Source organism: Pan paniscus, chromosome 5 (genome assembly GCF_029289425.2).
Source record: "Pan paniscus chromosome 5, NHGRI_mPanPan1-v2.0_pri, whole genome shotgun sequence".
NCBI lineage: Eukaryota > Metazoa > Chordata > Mammalia > Primates > Hominidae > Pan > Pan paniscus.
This window is the reverse complement of record NC_073254.2, coordinates 185,586,289-185,610,013: the sequence shown is the minus strand read 5'-3', so window position 1 is coordinate 185,610,013 and position 23,725 is coordinate 185,586,289. Positions and strand designations below refer to the sequence as shown.

At 35.9% G+C, this 23,725-nt stretch overlaps 1 protein-coding gene across 9 annotated transcripts in view; it reads left to right on the top strand.

Moving 5' to 3' along the window:
* PDE10A (phosphodiesterase 10A) overlaps nt 1-23,725 on the top strand; it is a 666,160-nt gene that overhangs the window by 570,987 nt on the left and 71,448 nt on the right. For all 9 annotated transcript variants that reach the window (XM_055114307.2, XM_055114308.2, XM_003820230.6 and 6 more), the window contains 3 exons: nt 3,954-4,096; nt 6,449-6,541; nt 9,053-9,239. In XM_055114307.2, the coding sequence (XP_054970282.1) occupies nt 3,954-4,096; nt 6,449-6,541; nt 9,053-9,239 (423 nt within the window). The remainder of the gene's footprint in view (nt 1-3,953; nt 4,097-6,448; nt 6,542-9,052; nt 9,240-23,725) is intronic.

Below are 23,725 nucleotides of genomic sequence, written 5' to 3'. Positions count from 1 at the left end.
ATCATTTACTAACAGGTGTTACAGTTTCAGTATAGTTTTAATGATTTCTTTGCTCCTCACTTTTTCTTGAACCCCAAGTCTTCCCTGTGTCCTTGAATTTATCTATTTCTTCATTTTTGCTTGAGCCCATCTCCTTTTCTAAAATAGTTCAAAGATAGTACATTTCTGAGTACTGTACCCTTCTTAAATATCTTTATTTTCCTTTATGCTAGTTTGACTTGGTAAATACATTTAGGCTTAAAGTAAGTTTTCCTTAGAAATTTGAAGATACATTTTAACTGAATTTAAAATCTACTGTTGCTATAAAGAGTGTTGTTTCACTTATAGGTAAACGTATGCATATGTGTGTATGCGTATGTGTGTATGCGTGTGTGTATGCCTGTGTGTGTATATGCGTATGTGTGTATGCATATGTGTGTATGCGTATGTGTGTATGCGTATGTGTGTATGCGTATGTGTGTGTATAAGGGAGTAGGGGTGGCTTTTAGATTGACCTGATGTTTGGACTTTATAAATATTACCAAAATTTTAGATATTTTTAACTCCTTTTCAGCATCTGAGGGTCATTTCAAAGTTAAACATTAATATTTGGGGAGAGTGAAAAGGTGAACATATATTTAGAAATGCTCATCTTAAAACAGAAGCCTCTTTTTCTTTCTTTAGACAGGGTCTGGCACTGTCACCCTGGCTGGAGTGCAGTGGCACAATCTCTGCTCACTGCAACCTCTGCCTCCCTGGCTCAAGCCATCCTCCTACCTCAGCCTTCCAGAAGTAGCTGGGACAACAGACGCATGCCACCATGCGCAGCTAATTTTTGTATTTTTAGTAGAGACAGGGTTTTGCCATGTTGCCCAAGCTGGTCTCAAACTCCTGAGCTCAAGCAGTCCAAGGGGCTTGGCCTCCCAAAGTGTGGAAGTACAACCTGAGCCCCTGCACCCAGCCACAGAAGCCCTCTTACTGCCTATAATTGTTTGTCAGTTGATTTTTTTGACATATGAAATAACATTATCCTCAAACAAGAAAAATCTTATCTCTTCAAATATGTATACCTCACATGTTCTTCTTGCCTACTAGCATGCTAATGATTGTGATAACATACTTTGTCTTGTTCTTAACTTTAATATCTTAAGGCAGCGATTTTGTTATTTTACCGTTTGGTATAATATGGACTGTTGTTTTGAGGAAAACATTATTACGTTTTCTATATATTCTTTTATTCCATTTTACTAAAGTTTTTATCATTAATGATTGCTGAATGGCATCACATGTTTTTGTTTTTGAGATGGGGTCTTGCTCTGTCGCCCAGGCTGGAATACAGGGGCGCAGTCATGGCTCACTGCAGCCTTGGCCTCCTGGGCTTATGAAATCCTCCCACCTCAGCCTCCTGAGTGTTTGGGACTTCAGATGCATGCTGCCATGCCTGACTAATTTTTATATTTTTTTGTAGAGAAGGGGTCTCGCCATGTTGCCTAGGCTGGTCTCAAACTCCTGGGCTCAAGAGATCTGCCCATCTCAGTCTCCCAAAGTGCTGGGATTACAGGCATGAGCCACCACACCCAGGCTCATCATATGCTTTTTGACAACCATGACGATAATCTTGCAGATTTTTCTCCTTTGTCTTATTGCTATTATGAATTATGATAATAGACTTTATGCTACTGGACAGTTCAGAATAAACTCTGTTTTTAATATTGTCATATTTGTTTAATTATTGCTAAATTTGATTTGGTTGAATTTTTATTTATAACTTTTCTTCTGTTTCAAAAGTAAATCTGTCTGTGATTTTCTTTTTTATAGTTTCTTTGTCAGTTTTCAGTATCAGTGACGCAGCATACATTGTAAAAACAATTGGAAAAATTGTTCTTTTCTGAATGTAGATCAGTATAAATTGTACGGGAATTTGTTGAAGATTTTTAAAGAATTCATATTTGAAGCCATTTGAGGCTGGTGCCTTTTTTGCTAATATTTTTTGATAGTTTTTGAATTATCTTTATGATTCTGGTTGGATTTATATTTTTCAACACTTTCTAAGCTTATTTTATTTTCTGAAACATTGTCCATTTGATCCAGATTTTAAACAAATATTAACATATTTATGCCAAAATATTAAGCAACTGACATTACCTCAAACACTACAGATACAGATTTCACTGAATATAATTTAATGTTTAATAATGCAGGATCATTCTTGTTACTTAATAATTTAAAATCTCATGGGTTTGTGAATTAGATGAGTGATTCTTCTGTATTTGCCAACGACTCAGCCCCATCACTCTCGCTGTGCCTTTATGTCATTCATTTTTCCTCAAATATTTATTGAGAGTTTTGGGTTATGGAGATCCTATATGTTCTAAGCCAGGGGTTTGTTGGCAAACTTTTTTTTTGTAAAGGGCCAGATAGTAAATTGTTATGCTTTGTGGGCCATACTCTCTTGCAGCTACTCAACTCTGCTGTTGTAGCAGCCATAAAAAGTACAGAAACGAATGAACGCGGCTATGTCCCAATAAAAATGTTATTTACATTAACAAGCAGGGAGCAGGGTTTGGACCACAAAATTTAGCTGGCCTTAACTCAGCCTTGTTCTGAGCATTTGGAATACTGTGGGAAAAGAGAAGTGGTTTCTGCTGTTTCTATAGCTCACAGGCTAAGGGAGGTGAGAAGTAACCTAGAGGTCCTGATACTAGGCAGTATACTCAGTCCCTGCGTAGTGGGCACAGCCAGTATTTGTTGGGTGTATAGTAGCAGTGAGTACAAACATGTAATAGTGTAATAGTTCTATAGTAGTAGTGAGCACAAACGTGTAATAGTGTAATAGGATGAAGACAGTTACCTAACTTAGACTTATTTTTATTAAATCTATACATTTTATATGAGATGCTATATTTTGCCCTGGCTGCAAGGTTCCTCTTGCAGAGACTTTGTGATGGCTGTTTTACTGTAAGGATGAATTCTTTTTCTCCGAGGAATAATTTCACGGCTATGATCTGGATAGTTGAAGTTACCAGAATTCTCAATAGAGGTAAATACTGTATTAATGGTGCAGCTGTAGCCCCAACCCACTCAGGACAGTAGGATATGTTAGGCATTGAAGAAATATTTGTTGAAGGAAATGGAAGAAAAAATGAGTAATGAAATGAATACATGGTTTCCATTTAGAAATGGAAAAGCATATTTGTTATAAAAGCATGGGCCATGGGAACAGCTAGTATCAGTTCAAATACTGCTACCATTTACTATTCATGTAATAATGGGGCAAGTTACTTCTCAGTGCCTCAATTTTCCTAATATGTACAATGGGAAAAGATTTTCCTGAGTTAATATTGTTATCGTGAGGAGCAGGCAAATCAATTCATATAAATTGTATAAATGTGCCTGGCACATAGTAAACACTTAATAATCTGTACAAATTTTTATTAGACAGTACATCAAATAAAACTCAGCTAATGCAAATATGAAAGCCATGTATCTCCTTAGAGGTTATATTTCATAGCTTTTACACCTGCTGCATCACAGACATCAACTAATCAGAATGAGTGGTGGTCGTAGTGCTGACAGAGACTCAGATCTAGGCACCAGGGAAGGCCTGAGAGGTTCTGGAAGAGGGCCTTGGATGGCAGAAGGGCACTGGGAAGTTAGGCCAGCAGCTGCTTACCAACTAAAACAGAAGTGTCAGTTGGTGTCAGAATACACGACTGATATGCTTCCCTCCAGCACAGCAGTATGGATGCATATCCACTGTGTATTCTGTTGGGATCTGTTAGTATTAGCATGTAACAGTGACTTTTATATCATATATATGTAATATTTATATACTTGTATATTTATTTATAATGCTAATACCAACCAATTAGAGTACAGGACAGCTGAAATTAATACTTATTTTATGATAAAGTTTACCTGCAAGTTCTTTGAATGTCTCATTGTCTTCCTCTTATTTTGTCATTTGTCTTTAGATATATGCAAAAAACCTGGTGAATGCCGATCGTTGTGCACTTTTCCAGGTAGACCATAAGAACAAGGAGTTATATTCAGACCTTTTTGATATTGGAGAGGAAAAGGAAGGAAAACCTGTCTTCAAGAAGACCAAAGAGATAAGGTACAGCTAGAAGGAGAATGTCCTATCCTCTTACGGTAGATGTGCAGGCGTTCTGTTACCCATTTTTCTGTGCCTATTCACAGGTATGCTGACAATACTTGTCATACTGTGATATCATTCCCACCAGGACCCGCCTCCTGAAGGTAGTACTTCTGGGAATGACATTGCAGGCAGTGCCAGAGAAACCGCGCCTAGGAAGCTTTAGCGTCACTCCTGGAAATGCCGTCTTCCGGAGGCGGTCCTTTTGGAAATCATGTTGGAAAAACTTTCTAGTGCTCCCAGGTAGGTAAAGGTACACTCCACCTGGAACCTGCAGGTTTTCCCATGTCCAAGAGAAAAGGTGTGCTTATCCAATTCGGCCCCTACTTCTTCCCAACCTGTGGCCTGTCTCACAGTCCAGACAGTAGTAGAAATTGATCTGGTATATTTGATGACTTAAATACACTCTGCGACTGACCAGCTGTTTTAATCAATCACATAGCACACTTGTGTTGCATCTTGAAACTAAAGTCTTTGTTTTTTTAAGTGGCAACCATTGTCACTTAAATGAACAGAATGGAGTTTATTTTGTTGATGGAGGCATGGGGGCTTGCTCATATCGCACCTGGAAACCTACAGAAGGAGCACTCTGACAGAACGTTTAAGAATCGAGCTTAACATTCAGAAGCTGAGAAAATAATTTTAGACATTTGCATTTCTTTTGCTTTATGTGTCTTGTTTAACTCATCTTCTGTATAACACCATAAAGTTCTCTGGTAATAACAGCATTCTGGTAAAACACTGTGTCTTCTTAATTAAGGATTGCTGTTTATTTGGGCGTTCTATCATAAAAGGAGACTGATGTCAAGGAAACTCAAGGTGTGCCTCACCATGGGGCCCCACCACTGTCTGCCTCTCAGCGCTTCCTGTATATTCCGTGTTCATTAACTCTGATTTATAGGCACTATATTGGTACTTGGGTTTTAAAATGTTTTTGTCTGTTTGTTGTTGGTTTTTTTGTTGTTGCTGTTGGATCTCAGTATAGCATCTGGATATAGTCATTTAGATAAGTCATTTCTCTTGCTGAAGATTTGAGTGTTTCCTAACACTATTGGCATTGATTTAATTTTGAAAATAACAACTTTAAAGCCTGTGTTTATAAGCGTAAGAAAAACAGAGTGTGATTTACTGTAACTCTCAGATGACTGGTTAATGGCAGCCATTTATGTAAGGGCGGCTTCTTAATTATGCCTTCCATTGACCATAGATAGCAGACCACAGAGAGCATGAACAAAAGTTATAGTTCAGACTGCTCTCAGACCAATGCAAACAAGCATAAATCATCAAATGGATTCTGATACCCTTTGCTTATGGCAATCTAATTCATTGTGTTTATGTTGTTCAAAGCACAAGAAAACCAGGAAAAAGACAACCATGAGTTTTATGCAGTGTTTGGTTCACTCTTTGGTGTTTTAAGTAGATTCTCTTTTGTGTGAACTATCTTTTGAGTTTTTCTGATAGTCCTCTAGCTTTATTTCAATAATGGTGATTTCCTATAATGTTGACAATGTAATAATATGGAAATTATTTTTGAACTATGTAAAATGTAGATATTGTGACTTGTAGACATCTTTGTTAGTTAAGGAAGTTTTGAAATGAGTGCATGTGTGATGATGGTGTAGTAATGAGAAAAATATAAGTATGAAAATATTTTTACAAAGGAAAAATACTGATATTAGATATAAAAAATAGACAATCCTTGTAATTTGATTATTTTAAAATTTAACAAATTAGGTAAAAATACTGGAAGTTGTACATTGTGTTATTTCTGTATAGTGCTTGAATTGCAAACACCGTAAAATTCAGTTCTGTATAATATCTCAAGCTCACGTGTAACCTGTGAGTTTGGTTATATGTGTGGTAGGAAGCACAATGGTAGAGACCAGCATTCTAGTGTTCCTTGTGCCACTGATATTTTATGAATGTTGGCAAATTACTGAACCCATATAGGCCTTCGTTCACACCTCATTGAGAATCCACTAAAAAAATTTACGTTGAAGCATCTTGTAAATTATAAGGTGCTTCGCAAATAGAAGGGATTATTATTGTTCAGAGCAGGAGGATACTAGTTGATTGTTTGATCTCAGTTTGTGAGTTAATATTTTAAGGTTCTCAGGTGATTACTGTGTAATGTTTTTCTGCTTTATTTTGACATACTTTATAAGGTGATTTAGAATATGTAAGCGTAAAAGTAATACATGCATTTGAGTAAAACAGTGCTTTTAATTCAATATTATTAACAATGGAATATTTTTGAATTATTCTACAGCGTCCATATTTTAATTAGCATGTCCTTCTCTTTTACATATGCAGATTTTCAATTGAGAAAGGAATTGCTGGCCAAGTAGCAAGAACAGGGGAAGTCCTGAACATTCCAGATGCCTATGCAGACCCACGCTTTAACAGGTAAGAAATAGCTGATGTCGACACTCCGTTGATTTCTTCTGTGATGTCCCACTCAGCTGAAACCTCTTCCGTGGAGCCTGAGTTCTCCACGTCCCAATTCAGTTCTTTCTTCCTTAGTTTTCTTCTCTGAACCAACTCTGCTATCAATAGTCAGTATATTCAGATATTTATAAAATGATGGATTCTAATCCACTAATGTATAATGATATCTAGATACAGGAGTTTAGAATGTTATAAAAACAACTGATACGCGGTAGTTTTAATTTATAGAGCTACTGTGGGATTTTTTTTTCCATTATAGTGTGATGATTTTGTAACAAACATGTTCTCCGTCAAATCATATGCTCAAAGGCTGCAACACATAGTAAGAAATTTGCATGCTTTTGAGATGAGTAGGTCTAGCTTTGAAGCACGGTTCTGTCATTTCTTAGCTCTCAACTGACCTAGCATAAGTTACTTAATCTCTCTGAGCCTCAGTTTCCTCATCTTTAAGATGAGTATGATAATGCCAATTTTGTTGCTGTTGTTTTAAGATCACAGATAATATTCATGAAAGGTCTGGAAAATTTACCTGACCCAAAGTAACTAAATAAGTTACATCTTTTATTGGATATTATTAAAGATGGATATTAGGAAGGCTTATAAAGATTTTTTGTTTTGTTTTGACTTTCTTTGGAGAGTTGCAAACCCAATTATGTAATTTGATTTTAATAAATCACTAGAAATGGAAAGTCTCAGGATTGATGCTGTGACTGTTAGAGAATAATATTTACAGTAGTTTGACAGCAGTGTTTAGTTAATTCCAACTTGTGGTTTACTTTAAGAGACAAATAACATAAGCAATAGGAAGTTTACTCAGTTATTTGATCAATTGATGTCAAATATACACAACTCCTATAAAAACATAGGAATATTCTAGTAATATATACTGTCAATAAATTAAGGGTACACTGAAAGTTTATTTTTTTCCAAAAGTCCAAACTCATCGTTTAGTACTTAAAAATTAAATATATTTGCTCATCCTTATGTCCAATCTTTATGTAAAAATGTATGAGTCAGACTATTAAGAAAATGAAAATGCAAGCACCAGATTAGGAGAAAATATTTGTAAAACACGTATCTGACAAAATACTTATATCTAATATATAAAAACTCTTCCAACATAACAATGAGAAGATAACCCAATTTAATACAAAGGGCAGATGATTTTAACAGACAGTCCACAAAAGGAGATATACAACTGATCACCAAACACATGAAAAATGCTCGAAGTGAGGGGAATATAGATGTGGTTGACATGAGACCTCACTGTACACCAGCTTGAATGACTGTGACTTTAAAACATTGGCATTAGCAAACATTGGCCAGGATGTGGAGAAACGAGTACCCTCGTACATTGTTGGTGCGAATATGAAGTGGTACAACCTCTTGGGAAAACAGGTTTGCAGTTTCTTGAAAAGTTAAACATACACTTACTGTGCCGTCCACTAATCAGCTCCGCTTCTAGATAGTACTACAAGCAAAATGAAAACATATGGTGCTACAAGGACTTGTATGCAAACCTTCAAAGCAGAATTATTTATAATTGCCCAAACTGGCTATTAAAAATAATATTGTCCATTAACTGGGAATGAATGAACAAAATACGATATGTCCATTCAATAGAGGTATAACTCAGCAATAAAAAGGACTTAACCGCTAAGACATGCAACAACATGGATGAATCTCAAAAACCTTTATGCTAAATGAGAGAAGCCAGGCGCTGAAGACTCCCATGTAACTACCTACCGTTAGCTATGTCACTGTTTCTATGCACCTTAGTCCTGTTTTCTAAAAACATTTCCTCACAATGGGAGTCAGCAAGCCTTTTCTATTAAGGATCATATGGTCAGTATATTTGCATTTATAAGCACTAATGTCCTTGTCACAAGTCCACAGCTCAGCCTTGTGGGGTGATGGCAGAATCAGACGATATGTGAATGAGTGGTGTGGCTGTGTTCCAATACAACTTTACTTATAAACAGGAGAGGGCTGATTTGGCCCCTGGGTGCAGTTTGCTGACCACTGCTCTAAGTTTTTAAAGTGGAAACTCTATAAGTTGGTTTAGCAAGTTATATCTCTCATAAACACGATCAACTTCAAAGGATTATGTTATTTTACCAAATTTAATTGTATTTCTCCTCTGAATCCACGTTTTTTTTGGTCTGTTTACTTAGTAATGCTGGATACTTCAAATGATAAGCTGAAAGCCTCTTAGAGACTATCCTAGAAAACTCACTTGGAGACAAAAGAACCAACAGATTAGAATATTTTTGGAAAGGTGTTAATAAAATTCTGTGGAATGTTACTGTCCCTGAATGTAGAAGCTAAAAGTGCCATTAGTCATATGTAATAGAAGCATATGTAAATTGCAAAGATTGAGGGGAGATTTATGACTGACTGTGTCCTTTATTTCTTCTGCTTTTTTTTGTTGTTGTTGTTGTTGTTATTTTCGGTTCTGTCACCCCATAGAGAAGTAGACTTGTACACAGGCTACACCACGCGGAACATCCTGTGCATGCCCATCGTCAGCCGAGGCAGCGTGATAGGTGTGGTGCAGATGGTCAACAAAATCAGTGGCAGTGCCTTCTCTAAAACAGATGAAAACAACTTCAAAATGTTTGCCGTCTTTTGTGCTTTAGCCTTACACTGTGCTAATGTAAGTACTATTTATTAAATACCATTTTTTACTACTCAATATTAATTTGGAATCTTTTTCATAAAGCAGCTTAAGGGCTTTTTTTTTTTCATTTATATTTCCTTTACAAACCAGGAAAAGTAAGTGATTCCTGATTGTACATGTTTTAGAAAATGTCATAAAATGCCCTGGAAGGAAAAATAACAGTCTCCTAATAGTTTGCGTTTATTTCAAGGTGGGAATTTGTTAAGAAGAAAAGTGAAGTTACTGTAAAGGTAGAATGTCCAGGCGTCAGTCTTATATTTAATGGTATCTACTGAAATGAAGAAAGAAAATGCTACCTAAACCTCGACTGTTTGTCAAATGCATTCATTTGAGATCCTTACACAAAAGTATAGTCATAGCTCATGTTTGGACACCCACCAGGGAAGTTCTGTTTGTGACAAAAAGTGAGGCACCAGGTTGTCCGTGTCAGATGCATTCTAGGTGTTAACTCAGTCCTCGTGAAAGTTGTACCGTGTTCACTGAAGGGTAAAATGAAGTTCAATGTGCATTCTCAAGTCTCACTTTAAAAATAGTGGAATTTATTGTCTGTCTTTTACATTGTTACATTTTAGATGAATGGAACATTTAGTATTCTGTAAACTCTAGTAATCCTTTAATGATATTACTAGAATTCTGAGGTTAGGGAAAATTTTAGTATGGTGATCTTTTCATAGAGCTAAATCAACATACATTCAGTTGCCCCCTTAATCAATTAGAGAAACTGCTTTTTTGGGAGTAGGACTGGATTCCATAGCAGTAACCGTGTAACTCATAGGAACAGCGGAGACATACCTAGGGACAAGCACTGGTAAAACTTAACTTCTGGTGACCGAGGGTAACCGTTTTTAATCCAGTTTGTGCTATTTAGTGAGAGTACCCGTCCTCTCTCCTCACGCATTCCTGGTGCCCTTTTAGGGAACAGTTTCTGTTACATAGCTCCTCAGAAATAAACTAGGAATGCTGTCAAACACTTTTGCTTCAAACATTTTTAGTATCTATGTGTCTCTCATAAATAATGTTGACAGCTTATGCTTGTCTCATTTAGTTTAAAAGTCACAAAGATTGTAATTTCTAGTTTATTCTGAATATTGACTGTTTTATCATTTTTAAATGTAGCCAATGGAATTTAAGTATCATAGAAGCTTGATACATATTATAATATATTATAAAACACAATAGCAAGATCTTAGGATGGGAAAATTTGGCATTATGTTTACTCTCTGAATATGTATTTGTTATCCAACAAAAGTTGAATATATTTTATGCTTTATTTTATTAATTACCCTAAGATAATTTCTATTTATAAGATAATACATGGGTATGTCTAAAACATGTATAATAAGTGTTAAAATTCATTTTGGATTGTGGTGGTATTATGTATTATTACATATGTGATCAAATCAACTATTATAACATTTTGATAGATGTCAAAAAATAAAAAACAAAAATACTGAAAACTTTTTTCTTAGATACCTATGGCTTAAAACAGCAATAGTTAATATAACTGTTCGTGAATTTTTCTTACTGTTAAATGAAACTAGATTTAGCATAATTTTTTATACTTTTCATTTTGAAATAATTTCAGACAAAAGCAAAAGTTGCAAAAATAAAGTTCCCTGTATACCTTTATCCATATTCCCCAAATGTTAATATATTTGCCATTTTTGCTTTGATATACTTTCTCTGTCTCTCTCTTTCTCTGTTACATAGATACTATCTTTCTCCAATCTATATGAGAGTATGTTTCAGATGTAATGTCTCATAACTCCTAAATGATTCGGTTTGTATGTTCTCTAAAAACAAGGACATTATCTTATTTTTTCACTGCATAATTTAAAAATCAAGAAATTAACATTGGTACTGTATTAGCTTGCTAGGGCCACTGTAATAAACATCACAGACTGTGTGGCTTAAACAACAGGAAATTTTTTTCTCACAGTTTTGGAGGCTGGAAGTCCAAGATCAAGGTGTGTTTCTCCTGAAGCCTGTTTTCCTTGGTTTGCAGATGGCCGCCTTCTCCCTGTGTCCTCACATGGTTTCTGCTGTCTCTGTGTACATGCCTGTGTCCTAGACTCTTCTTATGAAGACACTAGTCATATGAGATTAGGACCCAAGCTTTAAATCTCCTCCTACCACAGTTACCTCTTTAAAGGCCCTATCTCTAAATACAGCTGCATTCTAAGGTACTGGGGCTTAGGCTTTATTTAATACATGAATTTTAAGGGGGCCACAATCTAACCCATCACAAGTACTGTGCTGTTATCTCATCTGCAGACCTCTTGAGTCTCCTTTCATCTGGAACTATTCCTTAGTGTTGTCTCTCATGACCTGGGTATTTTTAAAGTGTATACACCTGTTGTTTTTTAAGGATATTTCTTAATTTGGATTTGTCTGGTGTTTCCTCACAATTATATGAAGGTCTTATTTGTGACAATGAGTTCACATGCGGATGTGTCCTCAGTGCATCCTGTTAGCAGGCATGTGCTTCATCACTGAGCCTATTAACCTTCTGCACTTGAAGGGTCCTGTCTGCAGGTTTCGCCACAGGAACTTACCCCCACTTTCTCACTGACTTCTTTAGAAGAGAGTTTATACGTAAATCTCTATGTCCGTTCATTCTCTCTGTCTCTTTCTGTCTCTACGATACCTAACCTCCAGTCTAATACCACAGAATGCCCTCTAGCCATCTCATTTTCATCTTCGGAACTTTTTTTGTTACAGTGAGAAATTTGGCTGTCACTATTCAGCATCAATCTTATTCGAACTTGTCCCTCTTATTTTTTAAGGAAGCTGTAAAAATTGCTTCCGTTAATAAAGTTTTATTATCACAATTTCTCTTAATTCTACCTGAGCTAAGATGCCAAAAAGTACTGATAATTCTGACACCAAAAATTATTTTAATGAGCTATCAGTTGAGAATTTACTGAAGTTCACCTTTAATATTTTAGGAAAGTTTCAGAAACCTTTATTAGCCCTCATTAATACCAGCATTTTATATTGCCGCTTTGTATTACAGCAATTTGATAACAGGGCTGTTTCAAAATGGGATGTGGGAAAAAGTCATTTTGAGTAAGAATATGTGTGAAAGTTAAGAATATGGAAATTGATCATCTTAAAATTTATTCATTTGTCCATGTATCCCTTGAAATATTGTTGTATACTTTCAAGAATACATAAATTAAGAACTAGACTAGCAGGTTCAAATGCTTTTCTAAGTCACTAATTGTGGTATCATAATAACCTGGATTTAATCATGATTAAACCACACAGGAAAAAAAAAAACTTCTGAAAAGTTTTAAGTTAATAGGCATTCCATTTTTACATTGATTATTTAGTTAAATTATTTAGGGTAAAATTTTGGTAAAATAATTAGTATTAGTTGATATTGGAAATGATTATAATTTTTCTAAACACTTCAAACCCCATCACAACAGTGGTTTTCTCCAACAGTGACAAGTAGTATATGGAGCAGCAGTTCTGTCGAGTAGTCACCCACACTGGACCAAAGCTGGTTACCTTTTCTTTCTCCCATCCAAGTACTAACCAGGCCCGACCCTGCTTAGCTTCCGAGATCAGACGAGATCGGGCGCGTTCAGGGTGGTATGGCTGTAGACACCTTTTCTTTCTGAGATGGAATTTCACTCTTTGTCACCCAGGCTATAGTGCAATTACGTGATCTTGGCTCACTGCAACCTCCGCCTCCCGCGTTTAAACAATTCTCCAGCCTCAGGCTCCCCAGTAGCTGGGATTACAGGCATGCGTTACCATGTCTGGCTAATTTTTGTATGTGTAGTAGAGATGGGGTTTCACCACATTGGCCAGGCTATGCTCGAACTCCTGAGGTCAGGTGATCCGCCTGCCTCGGCCTCCCAAAGTGCTGGGATTACAGGCATGAGCCACCTCGCCCAGCCAAAGCTGATTACCTTTAAGGTATACATTGAAAATATATTCAGTGCAGCTGCAAGCTCTCTGTGGAATTTATTACCTTTTTTCTTTTTTTTTTGAGATGGAGTCTCACCCTGTCGCCCAGGCTGGAGTGCAGTGGCGCCATCTCGGCTTGTTGCAAGCTCCTCCTCCCAGGTTCACGCCATTCTCCTGCCTCAGCCTCCCGAGTAGCTGGGACTACAGGCACCCGCCTCTACACCCAGCTAATTTTTTGTATTTTTAGTAGAGATGTGGTTTCGCCGTGTTAGCCAGGGTGGTCTCGATCTCCTGACCTCGTGATCCGCCCGCCTCGGCCTCCCAAAGTGCTGGGATTATAGGTGTGAGCCACCGCGCCCTGCCCCATTTTTTAACTGCAGTATATTTTTCTCCTTACTAAAGCTCATAAAAATTATGTTATTTTTGAAGTTTTTCCAAGTCAAAAGGAATAAGAGATTTGAGTCCACAGCTTCATAATGATTCCTTCTTCCCTCTTTTCCCTGGCCTTCCAGTCTGATGAAGACTGGTGGCTGGGTTTATTTCAAAACTTTGTTCCAATTCAGAAAGACCAGTTCACATGTCTTCTTTACAATGATATTTTTTGCCTTGTTGAAGAAAGCATCCATGTAAATAAAAAATAAAAGAAAATAGCTCCAAATGTATGCTAGTTTCAATAAGATAGCATCTCGTTTCTTTATAGTGGGATCCCTAGAACCTTACCCGCTTGAAAAGGTTGATGCCACCAACTACTGCCAATGACCAAGACCCAAATTCTGGTCATCACTGTGGCACCGAGATGCTTGCGGTTGTTCTTGAGCAATTTTGCTTTGCTGTTTTGAGCATTTTTTCCCCAAGCATCATATGAAAATTAGGAAAAACACCTTGTATTATGCGTTGTCCCAAACAATCACATCTGCGGGTTCCCTACCTTTTCCTGAATGTTCTACTTTCTAGAGAACATACATTAGTAATGATCAAGATCATAAATATGAAAAATCTTTGCGCAGCATGAAGTGCTTTTTAATTGTTGACCGTTATTGTCATTTTAATTGTGTTGATCTTGGGGAATTCAGAGTATTTCTGCTGTTGAACAAATCATTGTGTCCCTAATAGAAGCATGTTTTGTACATGAAAATTCTTGTTTCTAATACTGAACATGATAATGTAATGGCATATTTTATTGTGGTCTTGTTTGATTAAGAGCCTATCTAAGAAGCAGGGCACATAGGCCATGTTAATGCTTATTATGTTTTTATTTTTCTTTATTTCATCTTTAGAAATACTTGAATACATTCCTTTTATTTAATTAAAGGGGAACGTCTCTGATTGGCAACATCTCTCTTTCATTTATTGAGCTAACATACTGGGAAGTACTATCAACAGAAAACATCTTTTAAATCCAAGTCAATTAATTTACTCATTTATACTGTGATTTTAAAGAAACCATTTAATATGCCTTAGAAAAGCTAATAGGACAGTAGTATCAGTTACCTCTTTTGCTTAGAAAAATAAATCTTTCAAAACAGATTAGCTCTGTACATTTTGGATAGAAAGACATTTAACATGAAAGGGGCATGAACAAAATTTGCTATTAAAATGAAATTAGTTGGTTAGGGACAAATTGAATAAGTGGTTGAACCTTTATTCATTCCAGAATTCAACCACCAAGTATTGCATATCTTTTTTATACCAGATGGTGGATATAAAGATGACTATGATAAGAACAACTCTTATTTGATATAAGGCTTTATTGTGTGACAGGCATTGTTCTAGACACTTTACATATGAAATCTCTTTTTGTATGTTCTCCCAACAATCCCATGAGTGTGGTTATTATTATCTCCACGTTTTATAAGAAAAAAAATGGATGTATAGCATTTAAATAATTTCCCCAAGGGCACATAGCAAGTATGTGATAGAGCCAGGGTTTGAATGCATGCAGACTGGTCCCCGTGCTCGCTAAGTGTGCTGCCTTCTCTCTGACATCATTCTTCCCTAAGGTCCTGAGGTTGCCTACAGGGAAGACAATTACTACGAAGTGTTTTTACATTTTACATATAAAATATGGATTAGGGTGCATTAGGGTTCTCCAGAGAAACAGAACCAACAGGATGCATATATAGATGAATAGATACCCGAGCGAGGTCTTAGGAGGGAAATTGGTTCATATGATTCTGGAAGCTAAAAAGTCCCCCAATAGGCCATCTGCAAGCTGGAGAACCAGGAAAGCCAGTAGCATAGCTCAGTCCAAGTCTGAAAGCCTCACAACCAGGGAAGCTGATGGTGTAACCCTGAGTCAGAGGCCAAAGGCTTGAGAAGCTGGGGTGCAGCTGGTGCAAGTTAAACTCCAAAGGCCAGAGATCCTGGAGATCTGATGTTCAAGGACAGGGTAGGTGTCCCAGCTTTAGAACAGAGAGACACTTTGCCTTCCCTTTGCCTTTCTGTTCTGTCTGGGTCCTCAGCCAGTTGCATGGTGCCCTACTGCATTGGATAAGGGCAGGTCTTCCCTACTCAGTGCACTGATTCCAGTGCCAGTCTCCCAGAAATACCCTCACTGAAACACCCAGAAATCATGCTCTACCTGCTATCCGAGCATCCTCTAACCCAGTCAAGTTGACGCTTAGAATTAACCATCACAGACGGTGAGGTTAATTTTGTCAGAAATGAAGGGGGAAAGTTTAGGAAAAAAACCCAAAACTTCATCAATAAAGTAATATAGATGGTAGAGCAAAGATAGGGTTCATGAAAGAGTTTGGAATCGATTAACAGAAAGTTTAACACTTGGGACATACTTCCAAGGAGAATTATGTAAATTAAATTTGTAATTATAGATGATGAACTGTTGCCTTAAGAGTATTGTATATTCCCAAGAAAAGTTTTCTAAGAAATATCAAAAATACATCTTATACCAGTGCATTGAGTCACAAAGTTAACTCCTAAAATTCAACTATCTCCTGTTAGTGGTGACATGATCACACACAGAAACACACACACACACACACATATCCTTTTCCCTCATCTTGAATTTGAATACTCTTAGATACTAATGAATAACAATTCTTAAACTGAATTTTTGGGGTTACATGAAAATAAAAGTTTAATACTTCTCCAAGTCTACAAGTTTATAGATAACTAATTTCAGCCGAGTTCAGTCTTTTTTTTTCTTCTTTTGGTTATAAGGTTATAAAATTTATAACTGACATGGACATTTGTTCGTTCCACACATAAGCATTAATCACTCCTAGATGCTAGGTACAGATTAAGAATTAATGGACCCTACATCCTAGGTGGTTTCATGTCCTATGTTTATATATTTGAAATATTCCTTGGCACAGACTACAGGACAATTTTCCAGTTTTATTTGACCTTAAAGGTATCATTTCCAAAAGCGCCTGCTCTGCAGTAGATGCAGCTCTCCTTCAGCTATGACACTAGGCCCTACACCCTTCCAAATCATTCTTTCCCTACTTTTTGAGTTCTCAATGTGTGTGTAGTAGGATTCAAAACTTAAAATCAAGCAGACATGCATTTTACAACCTGATCTATTACTTTCCAACATTCTGACCTTGGGGAAGTCAGCTTATGTTCTTGAGCCTTAGTTCCCTCAACAGATAAACGGAAACAATACTTATTCCCCAGGATTATTGTTAGGACAAAATGAGATATGTGAATAAATTCTTAGAACAGTGCGTGGTCCATATGAATAAACTCTTAGAACAGTGCATAGTCCATAGTAGACATTCAGTGTTGCATCCTTTGTTTTCACATTAGTCATTATATTTTATGAATTATCATTGCAGCCAATTTTATAAAATTTCAATTCATTGTTAAATATATAGCTGGTTTGTTGTTTCCACAGGCCAAGTTGCTTTTCATTAAAATTTGATTTGCTTCATTTATTTACTGGAAAATAGCAAGGAAGAGCCTATAGAGGTGCCTTTTATGTCTGCCCTAAGATGGAACTTCTGAGCTTACAGAGGAAGAGAGAAGTCAGTATTCCTACCTTAGGACACCAGTTGTCTTCTATACGCTGAGGTGCATTTGGGGCACACAGCTGGAGAGTCATTTTTCCAGTGCCCCTACTTTCTCCTGAATTCAGCTGTCTCTTATTTCACAGGAATATAATACACACAAATTTTTTTTTTTTAAATTTGTTCCCAGTGCTTTCAAATCCACTGAAACACATTAGAGGAAACTATTGTCACCTTTGCAATCCTCAGCATGAAAGAACTCTCTATGGTGCCATAGACAGTAGGTGCTTGGGCCTGTCTTTAAGAAAGTGTTTTAAATACTTCCACCCACGATTAGGTCAAAGATACAACTCTACCGAGAAAGAAACAGAAAGAAATCCTTGTGGTTTTTGTTTTGTTTTGTTTTGTTTTGTTTTTGCATTTTGGTACTGTGGTTTCCATAAACTAGAATAGTTGTGCAAGCATGGTAAGTCACATACCAAATGCTGTATTTTTGCAACAGTGTATTTTAAATCTCTCAATAAGTGTTTTTCATTAGCTCAATTTGTAAAGGGTACTAATATCTATTGATCTTTCCATTCTTAGATTTTTTTTCATGTCATCGTTTACTTGTTTACCTACTCAAATTTCTCTCAAATTATCTCCCTTGTGAGAGACCCTCATGCTCAGATATATGTAATGTTTTCCATGTGCCCCAGGCTTTCAGTGATCTGGGTCCAGGTTTTTGTTTCTGTTAAGTTTTTAGCTTGAAATTCCTGCAATATGTTAGGATAAATTTGGAAACTACAACTACATATGGTTCAGGCTCGATTTCCATATTCTCAATGGATGGAGACTATTTATTTTCTACCCATAGCCCCAAGTAGAGACAAGGCTTCTTTTTTGCTTATGGAGTTCTCAGTTCAGCTCCTCTCCTCATGCAGCCACAGGGAAGTCGCATCCTGCATGGACCTTCCCTTCACATCCGGGAGCCTCAAGCCACACCCTGCGATGGGTCTGTTATTTCTTTAGTCTGCTGCAGCACTGCTGTATGCTATGAAATAAACAGCACAGCATTTCCTTTTTATTGATTTATAATAGTTGTACATATTTTGGGAGTATGTAGAATAGTTGGATACCTGTGACTTTGGTAATCATATCAGTGTGACTGAGGTATCTGTCACCTCAGATATTTATATTTTCTTTGTTTTGAGACCATTATGAATCTTGTAGCTATTTTGAAATACACAATAAATTATTAAGTGTAATTTTCCTAGTGTACTATCAAACAATAGAACATACTCCTTTTATCCAACTGTATTTTTGTACCCCTTAACCAACATTATACACAATGGAACATTATTCAGCCATAAAAAGGAATGAAATCGCATAACTTGCGGCAGCATAGATGAAACTGAAGGTCATTAGGTTAAATAAAATTATCCAGGCACAAAAAGGCAAATATCACATGTCTGACTCACTTATGGGAGCTAAAAAGTAGATCTCATGGCAGTGTAGAGTAGAAGGGTGGTTACAGGTCTCTTATTCAGTGTTCCCCATATGTATGTGGAGTATGTATTTGATTTTAGGACTTGCTTAGAGAATCAGTTTAATTTGACTAATGATATTATTTAATGCTATTGACAAACATATGGAAAATATGTAGTTTAATAAGTATTTTGTCAATTCGATTTTAAATGTAAATTAAATAGGGGAAAAGAGTGCACAATTTATAATAGTAGAACAATTATTATATCTCAAGCGTTCCCAAAGTTAAACTACTTGTATCTTAAAGAATACCAGTTGGTGTGCAGTAAATGTTTAACAGCAACCTCTCTAAAAACAGAAGGGTCCTGATTTGTGTGTTTCCCCGTTTCTCTGGTGTACATTCCCTCAATATGGACAATTTCAAGCTACCCATGCGCCATAATGAATGCAGAGTTGGGAAGAAATGTGCATAATTGGCTCTTGCAAGCCAGTTCGGTGCACCACTGCCACAACAGAAAAGTAGACTCTCTTGTTGATTATCACCAAAATCAAACAAAAGAGCCAAATGATGTGGCAACACAGTGCTGATACCCATCTAAGATAAGGTTGCTGAAAGCGCTGAGAGCTTCACAGTCACTGGCCAGTGCTTTTCCTTAGCCTTTCCCCGTGTTATTCCATTGAACCTTACATTCTTGGCTAAGTACTACAGTGTCCTTAGTCTACAGATGAGATCCTGGGGAACAGAGAATTAAGTGATTTGCCTAAATGTATACAATTAGTAAATGATGGACAAGAGATTTGTTCCAAGTAGATGATTCCAGAGTTTAGATTTCTAAGAGTTGCCCGACCCTAAAGTGACTCTAGGTTTACTATGAACATTAATTACAAATATTAGGGTGTCTCATAGACACAGTCATTTCTAAGTGTAATGAGGGTTATTGTGTAAATAGGCCCCAATAACAACATTCTAAATAATCACTAATTAAATATTTTTGTATGCCAGTTGAATAGGAATGCCGTTTTATAAAATGTGAATGGATGTATTTTTAATGTATGGTAGACATGCTCTTACAGTCCTGTTTCCAGGTTGTCTTTATCGTTTTGTTTTTTGAGCACATATACCTTTTCAATATCCTCGTGCCTAAGACTGATAGGCCATCAAAATATATTTCAGTTTTAGACAAACAGCAGTTTTTTCTGCTAGAATTCTCTTCTATTTGGACAGTGACTCCAAGATTATTTATGCAGTGTTATAGGCAAATAATTTATACAAAATGCACCTAAAAAGACAACATAGTTTTCTACCTTCATGAGTAATTTGCATGAATATGATAAAATCATCTACTAATAATCCTAGATTATATTATTTTCTACTATTCATATTAAAGGTCATTTAGAAAATGGGAAGTAATATAAATTTTCTAAAACTAATTATTTTGTGCTGTGATTTTAATTAATTTTATCTTGTAATTAGTGTTATTTACCTACACTGATTACAAATATAAAAATAAATGACTAAAAATTTTAATTTAAATTTTTACGTATTTTCAATGTATTGATATCAAAAATTGTAAAAATCATAGAAATAAAATGTATTCTAATTTTAAGTCATAAACATATAAAATGACAATAAAAGGAATAACTATCTTGTAGAAGTTTTGTGAGACATGAAGTAATGCATGCAAAACACTTAGCATACTGCCTGGCGCAAGTGCTCAATAGAATTAATGACTATAGTAGCAGTTAGTTTACTGCCTAGTATAGTTACTCTTACTAACATCTTTACCATAGAATTGCACTGAATTACAGGTAATACCAATTTACAGTAAATACTGAGTAAATCCTGTGGATTGTTCACTTTCCTAGCAGAATCTACGCTATCATCTCTAAAGTGGAAAGCAAGTGACATTCCATTAAGGTATATGAGGACAATGTGAAAACTTGGGTCTTGATATGTTTTTGGGTAAATGATATTAAATAATTTTTTATTGATTGTTAATACGTGGATGGAGCTTTCAGAAAGTTCGTGCACTAGAAGGTCATGTCTTGTCCAGGAAGCAGTCTCCTCTCACAGAGTGGGCCTTGCGCAGCTAGGAAGAGGTGACAGCAGTGTCCAGCCTACGCTTCTAAACCTATCTATGCTCTTTCTCAGCTTTACTAAGGGAGATTATTTTATCAGTTAGAAAAAAAATCACGGTTATGAAGATGATTTCAGAATGTTCATGCGTTTTCGTTTGTGCTACCCACAGATTTGCCGTTTGCAGCAAAATACTTGGTACAGTTGTTCAGTTAATAAATTAGGTATACAGGCTTCTTTCACAAAAAGACAAAGATTCCAAATTTGCTAACTTCTTCTAATGACAAATGAAAGTATTTAGAAGATATATTCAGAGAAATAACATTTAATCTGAACCCTCAAGTTGCCAGTGACATTAACACTGAATGAAAAAATAATTGCTTTCCAAAGAAATTCATGCTGTGAAGAGAGCACTTTGAAAACAGATCTTTGCCAGTATTTTCATTGTCACGTGACTTTTTTGCTGAAATTTATGTGTCATGTATACAAATTATGACATCTATACCCTTAAAAAGACAGAGCAGAAACTTTTAAAATAGTTTCACTGAGGTTTATTGATACACAATAATGTACAACTGTTTAAAGTGTACAACTTAGTATACACACATACCCATGAAACCATCAACATAATCAATATAATAAATATAGCCTGAGTAATCCCTTTCTTTTGACCCTTCTCATCTTCAGGTGACCATTGATTTGCTTTCTGTCACTATAAATTGCAGTTTCTAAAATTCTTTTGTATAAAGGGAATTATATAATCTGTATTATTTGGCTTTTTTCACTTAACATAATTTTGTGATTCGTTACTGGTGTTGTGTATGTAAACAGTTAATTCCTCTTTATTACTTAGTAGTAGTTTATTGTATGGATATACCATAACTAATTTATTTACTTGTTGATAGATATTTGAGTGATTTCCAGTTTTTGGCTATTACACTAAAGCTACAAACAAACAGTTGGTCTGTGTACAAGCCTTTAAGTGGCCATAGACTTTCATCTCGCTTGGGTAAAGATTTATGTGTGCAGTGGTGGGTAACATGGGAGGGGTCTATAACTGTTTAAGAGACTGCCAAACTGTTTACCAAAGTGATTGTACTCTTACATTCCATAAATCATGGTATGTGTTCCAGTTCTTCTACATTTGTCATCTGTACACCATCTTTGGTGAAGTGTCTTTTTAAGTCTTTTGTCCATCTTTTGTTTGTGGTGGTTTCTTTTCTTATTGATTTTTAGTAGCTCTTTATATATTCTGGATACAAGTCATTTTCATTTATCAGATAGATTATTTGTAAATATTTGCTCGCAGTCTTTGGCTTGTTTTTTCATTCTCTTAATGGTTTCTTTCTAAGAGCAAAAGTTTTAAACTCTGAAGAAGTCCAGTTGATCAATTTATCCTTTTATTATGATGTTTAACATTGTATTGAAGAAATACTTGCCTAACCTAAGGTCATTAAGACATTTCTCCTCTGTTTTTTTTTTCTAGAAGTTTTATAGTTTTAGGTTCTATAGTTAAGTCTATATTCATTTTGAGTAAATATTTGTATATGGTACAAGGTAAGGGTCAAAGTTTTTATTTATTTGTTTATGTATTGCTCTTGGATATTTGGTTGTTGCAGCACCACTTGCTGAATCGACTATCCTTTCCTTATGGCCTCACCTTTGCAGCCTTGCTGAAAATCAACTGACCGTTTGTGTGGTCCTATTTCTGTATTTAGTTCCACTGATCTGTTTGTGCCCCTTGATGCCACTACCACACTGCTTTAGCAATCCCATTACTGGGTATATACCCAAAGGATTATAAATCATGCTGCTATAAAGACACATACACATGTATGTTTATTGCGGCACTATTCACAATAGCAGAGACTTGGAACCAAGCCACATGTCCAACAGTGATAGACTAGATTAAGAAAATGTGGCACATATACACCATGGAATATATGCAGCCATAAAAAATGATGAGTTCATGTCCTTTGTAGGGACATGGATGAAGCTGGAAACCATCATTCTCCGCAAACTATCGCAAGGACAGAAAACCAAACACCGCATGTTCTCACTCATAGGTGGGAATTGAACAATGAGAACACATGGACACAGGAAGGGAAACATCACACACTGGGGCCTGTTGTGGGGAGGGGGGAGGGATAGCATTAGGAGATATACCTAATGTTAAATGATGGGTTGATGGGTGCAGCACACCAACATGGCACATGTATACATATGTAACAAACCTGCACGTTGTGCACATGTACCCTAAAACTTAAAGTATAATAAAAAAAACCTTTATAATAAGTATTGGATTTAGGCAGTATAATTTCTTTACCTTTATTCTTTGTTTTCAGAGTTATTTTGGCTATTCTAGGTCCTTTGAATTTCCATATAAATTATAGAGTCAGCTTTTAATTTCCTATAGAAAAGCCTACTGGGATTTTGATTGGGTTGATGTATGAGTAGTTCAGTTGAAAGGGTTGTGTGAAATCTCTAACTATAATTGTGGATTTTTCTATTTGTCTATTTTATTTGCAGTTCTGTCATTGTTTGCTTCATGTATACCAAAACTATCTTATTAGGTAGTGTAATACTTAGGGTTGTTATATCCTTGTGATGACCTGACCCTTTTGTTATTTGAAATGATTTTCTTTATTCCTAGTAATAATCTTTGTTCTGAAATCAACCTAGCCTGTTGTTATTAATAAAGTCGTAACTTTCTTTTGACTGGTATTAAATAGTATATCTTTTCCATCATTTTAATTTTACTCTATGTCTTTATAGTTCAAGTAGAATTCTTGTAAGCAGTATATAGTTGGCTGATACTTTTTTATTCAATCTGACAGTCTTTGACTTCTAATCATGATGTTTAGACCATTCACATTTTATGTTTAGGTGTAAATCCACCATCTTGCCATTTGTTTTCTATGTGTTAAATCTGTTTTTTATTCCCCCTTTTTTTCTCTCTACCTTTAAAATTGAATTTTAATGATTTTGTTTTATGAAGCAGGTTTTAACTGATACAAATCTTCTCC